Source organism: Corvus brachyrhynchos, unplaced genomic scaffold, assembly GCF_000691975.1.
Source record: "Corvus brachyrhynchos isolate BGI_N302 unplaced genomic scaffold, ASM69197v1 scaffold416, whole genome shotgun sequence".
NCBI lineage: Eukaryota > Metazoa > Chordata > Aves > Passeriformes > Corvidae > Corvus > Corvus brachyrhynchos.
The window spans coordinates 1,856,684-1,862,135 of NW_008238439.1; the positions used below are offsets into that span (position 1 = coordinate 1,856,684).

Below are 5,452 nucleotides of genomic sequence, written 5' to 3' on the forward strand. Positions count from 1 at the left end.
AACAAATGTAGCCCTGTTCAAAACTGACATTTTGAAGGATGATTTCAGTAATTGTTTTGCCTAACAGCAAATGATGAAATACTCTCCAACATATATTTAAGAGCAGCTAATGATGAGAGGTTTTGAGCACTTTAATGGATTTGAATATCCTTTTTGCCCTTAAATTTAATTTTCACATTACTCAGTTGGGTAAGAAAGTGATGGCTAAGTGAAAAAGACAAAAAATAATTCAGAATGCTGATACTGAGCCCATGTTTACTGTTTTATTGGCAGGATTTGCGGTTCACTTTAAATTCACGATCAGACAAGTTATTTACCAAAACCATTTACTCCAAAAGTAGGCACAACCACGTACTTTAAAACAGGAAGCATTTGTCATCACAATAGAAAAGATTTGATTTCCATACACAGAAGTCCATGATATGTGTAGTTGAAATGAGTAGGTATTACTGTTACTGTCACCTGCCTTGTCACAATTATCAGTTAAGAAACATCCAAACTGGAGTTGCACTAAATCAGAACAGTAAAAGAAGCACTGCAGAAGGAAATGCAGAATTCATTTAGAGTTGTTGCTTCATGTCTAAGCAGACAACAAGCTACTCAACTCAGCCAGAGGCCGGCTCACTGAAGCCTAAGCCTGTCTTGCTCCCAGAAAGATGGATCACCTCGGGATCTCCTTGGTATTTTGGCTTCATTTGTCCTTTATTGTGAAGGTGCACACAGACTTGGTACGATATCTGGTCGGTTTTTTCCCACCACCACGCTGTAGTTTTATATGGATCCCACTGACAAGCAAGCTAAAACACATGAAATTCCATTTGAACATAAGAAAACACTTTTTCACTGTGTGAGAGCTGTTGAACACTGACACTGGTGATCCAGGGAGACTGTCAGCATTCCCTGGAGTCAGTCAAAGCCCAGCTGGACACAATCCTGGGCAATGTGTGCAGAGGGGTAGGCTAGACAATGTGGAGATGTTATTCCCAACTTCTACAATTTTGCGATTGATTCTGTGATGAGCTCAGCATCTCAAGGCAGCAGAAGCTGGCCGTAGGGTGCCTGGAGGTGAGGGAAGAGGTCCCTTTCATATGCATCTGTGGCATTACCAAATACATAACAGAGTAACACTCCCCATCAAACTAAAGAGTGGAATATTGATAAAGCATTCTTAAACAAGGTGTCACAGGAAGAGACTTGAGGTTTTCACTAGACTGTGAAGCAGATTTTAGCTTTCAGAGCATGTGCCTTTCAGAAGAGCATGCTGCGCACTGGACAATAGAAAGCTGGTGGTCTGTAGACTTCAAGAAGCTTCATCATGAGGGGCTAAACTGAGAGGTTAAAGAGAGACAGGAAGCAAAATGGGCTTCTTTGCCATCCTTTCTCTTCTGAGCAGAAAGAAAAGGACACCAAATAGCTTAAATATACAAGTCATAAGCTCAAAGGGGTTTAGAGGTTTCTCTTAAGAAACAAGGAAGCATCACTGCTAGAGTCAGCACTCAAATTTTCCATCATTGTAATATGCTCTAATACATTCATAGACTTCTTTGTTCTTCTTAAACAACTCTAAAATAAGTGTCTACATCCCAAATTTACAGCTGTGTGAACTGAAGCACAGCATCAGTTCAACTTGGGGGAATATCCAGTAGTCCAGTGAGAAGAGTTCTGGTGGGAATGCAAAGTAGGCTGCTTCTTGAGGGCTCTCACCAGTGGTGGGTATTCCCACAGACAAGGGAGAAGCTTCTGAGAAGGTATTATTTCCTCTTTACCCCCTCTCCAAAAAAGGTGAGATTAGAACTGCAGAAAATTTATTGTAGTTTTATGCAGTCTACTTCCTCTGTGATTGGCATTACACTTGTTCTCAGGTCCAAATCTGTGCTAGATTTGCTTCCCTTATATGTTGACCTCCATCTGAGCAGCATGATCTTCTTGAAGTACTTCATGGTGTTGTTTTTCACGGTTACAAAACACATGGTGTTTATCATGCTATTACTCATGGCGATGCACTCAACTATGTAAAAGGCAGTAAGATAATGTTTTTCTTTCACAAAGATGGTGGGGAAGAAGTCCCGGACAATTGTGAAGCCATAGAAAGGTGCCCAGCAGAGAACATAGGCAGTCAGGATGCACATCAGTACCATAACAGTTTTCCTTCTGCACCGAAGCCTCTTTCTGATTTGTTCTGTCTGAAATCCTGGGACGGTTTTAAACCAAAGCTCGTGAGAGATCCTGGCATAGCACAAGGTCATGGTAATCACAGGTGCTACAAATTCAATGCCAAAGATGAAGAGGAAGTACGATTTATAGTACATCTGCTGGTCAACTGGCCAAATTTGGCCACAGAAAATTTTCTCCTGGTTTTTAATTTTAAATAGCACAGTTTCAGTAGCAAAGTATGCAGATGGAATAGCTACAAGTATGGAGACGATCCAGACCAAGGCAATGAGGAAGGTTGCTGTTTGATATTTCATGCGTGGTTTCAGTGGGTGAACAATGGCCAGATACCTAGAACAGAAAAATACATTCAAAATGGTCTGAAAACACTGTTGGTCAGAACACACTGACTACAAGCAAACAGAATTGGGCAGGAGGAAATTGCTGTCACTCCTGAGGGGAGAGCCTGACAATATTCGTCTGTAAGAACATAATCATCTGTAAGAACATTTTGTGAAGTAGCAGCCTGGAGCTGAGTTAGTTATAATTTTGTATCACACCTTCTCCTTTTTAACAGGAACAGGAGTTTGAAAAGTGCAGTATTATGCATCTAGTCAGGTCCAGGAAAGAAAAGACAAACATGTAGAAGCAGGAAAATGTTTTCCTTAGGCAGAGAGCTACTTAAATAGCTCTTTTTACAAAGAGGTCAAATATACATCACAGTGCACCCCATGATAACCACAGAAATAAGAAAACCAAAGACCTGAAGATGATGCTAATGTATGGTTACAGGTAAACATGATTTTAAGCCACCAAAAGAATGTGTATCTATTTTATAGATACACACCTTAGAGGAGTGTATATCTATTTTCTGCCCATAGAAACCTTTTTTGTGTGTGTTCTGGAGGTAACTATTGCTTATTCATCTTAAATATACAGTATTAAGTAATATGGCAAAGCAGAAAACTCAAGTTAGGTATTTGTACTGCTTAGGACTATAAAGCTGCAAGGTTGTGGTATTCCTGCTAGGAGGAGATTTTTATCAGAGGTCCCAGTACAACCATATTTAACCTAAAGAATTGTTTCAAAAAGTGGAATTTCTCATTCCTTTGGAATATATTCCATCTCTATATATTCAATACATAGAATAGCATCCATAAGAGATATTCATTCTAAAGTTAAAAAGTCAGCAGCGCTTTTCATCAGCCAGATATTGGAAGCAGATAAATTGTTCATGGCTCTTAATAGTGCAGGGTAAATTCAGAACGAGTCAGCCTCATTGTGGAGCAGATAGGTGAACATTTTTAGATTGGATCCTGGGGAAGCATGTTGTGGCATAATATATGTGTATGTATTTATATACATATATCTGAGCATATCTGCTCAGCAGAACATTTGACTGGATGGGATCAATCTGTCCAAGAGAGTCAGGAGGGAGCTTTTGTGGTGGATTTCCTGATCGTCATTGCTTACCACACGTGGGCTGTTACCGTAGAGTGGTCCTGCAGTTTGTGAATGAAGTCAGATGAAACTGTCCAGGAAGATGTGCTCCAAAAGTGTACATAAAACACACCAAGTGCCCATGGGTGTTCGTCCAGGGGACCCAGCTAAATATTTGCAGTGTGGACATTTGTGGCCTTAAAAATCTGAAATTCCTATTTTTTCATGTGAATAGACATGAAGGAAGAAAAAAGAGAGCCCTCTGTAAAGGAAACCCTCAGTGGGACAGACTTACCTGCTTTTCACGGCTGATTTTTTTTAAATTATCTAAACATGGGAAGACTTTTGTTAAAAGCCTGTTCTGTTTAGAGACAGAAGTCAACAATCTGTATGACATAACCAGCATGGAATAGGTGATTGTTAAACAATGATGTTTCTCTCTGTTTACCAAGTCAAAAGCTTGCAAGAAAAAACGAAAGCAATGAAACTATAACAGTGTGTTCTTACAACAAGCTTCAGTGGTTAATCTTTGCCAGGCTTGTTTTTAAAGATATGTGGGAAGATATGCTATAAATCTGATTTCTTAGCAGACATAAGGGCGCCATGACCCATGTTACTTCATCAACCTGGGATGCACTAGCAGAGCTTTCCAAGAAAACCTTGTAGGAGCTGAAAAACTGATAGAAAATGGTAATGCATACGTGGTAGTGTTTAGAAGCTTTACCCCAAGTCCTCAGCTGCTGTTGAAAGGATAGTCTGTTAGATGCTTTTAAGGATTTGTTTTGTAGGAGCTGATCATTCCCTTGCCCACGCTAGGCAAAACATCTCTGAACTTCTCTAGAGTCTTTTCACAGACTTCTGTTGACAACAGGAACTGCTGAATCAGCCCCACACAAGCTGTATCTGTACACCCTTCAGCAAGGTTAACTACTCCTGAGCTGACTTTTGCATTAAGGACTGAAAACTGCAACACTATACTAAAGTTTGAAATGGCACATGAGAAAAATTGGGGGAAAGAAGAGGAAGGAGGGGTGGGAATCACATATATATATGCAAAGGGTCTACAGAGATGTGTATTATGTTTGTACATGAAAGAGGGCTTGCGATGATGGCCTTTCTGTAAAGAGTTTACTGAGCAGCTCTCTGGCCTTCTGCGAGTCAGTCATGTCAGACTTATGTCAGCACAAGGCTGATCCTCAGTGCCTTCGCCTGTCAGTCCATGGTGCATGAGACTGAGAGAAGCAGCATGAGAAAGGATACAATTAAATTATATTGTTAAAATTCCTGGAGTAAGAGGCAGGCAGTCTCTCAGGACTCCAGCACACTTGGAAAGAATTTCTTCACTGAAAGAATGGTCAGGCATCGAAACAAGCTGCCCAGGGAATAGTTTACAAAAAGTGTGGATTTGAGGACATGTTTTAGAACCTCGGAAGCTGTGGCCACATCTTTGTGCAGTTGTAGCATCCCACTTACCTGTCAACAGCTATAGCCAGGAGAGCATTGGTCGAAACGTAGAGGGAGACGGTTTGTAGGTAGTTGACTGAGGCACAGAGGACATGGCCGTGCTCCCAGGACAGTTGCCGCACCACGTAGTAGTCCATCTCAAAGGGGCAGCACACGATGGCCACGATGAAGTCTGAGATGGCCAGGTTGGCAATCAGTAGGTTGGTTAGGTTTCGCAGCTTCTTGTAGCGGGCGAGAGCAGCAATGAAGATGAAGTTGCCAATGCCACAGACCAGCATGATGCCAACCAGAGCAACCCCGATCACAATCCTGGCTGCAAAGAAGGTGCAGGTTTTGGTCATGTCATCCTCACTGTCCAGTGGCAGGTCATAATCACTGAAAGTGAAATTGAAAGGGA

The 5,452-nt window shown here is 41.3% G+C and overlaps 1 protein-coding gene across 2 annotated transcripts in view; it reads right to left on the bottom strand.

Annotated features, from left to right (window-relative positions):
- Positions 1-249: 249 nt before the first annotated feature.
- The window catches only part of PROKR1 (prokineticin receptor 1), a 7,581-nt gene continuing 2,378 nt past the window's right edge, over positions 250-5,452 (bottom strand). Inside the window, exons 3-4 of one of the 2 annotated variants that reach the window (XM_017736527.1) lie at positions 5,065-5,430; positions 250-2,502 (exon numbers count right to left, since the gene is read on the bottom strand). In XM_017736527.1, coding sequence (XP_017592016.1) covers positions 1,806-2,502; positions 5,065-5,396 — 1,029 coding nt within the window. In that variant the 5' untranslated portion in view covers positions 5,397-5,430 and the 3' untranslated portion in view covers positions 250-1,805. Of the gene's footprint in view, positions 2,503-5,064 lie in introns of both variants that reach the window. The other variant, XM_017736526.1, reaches the window with a different exon arrangement.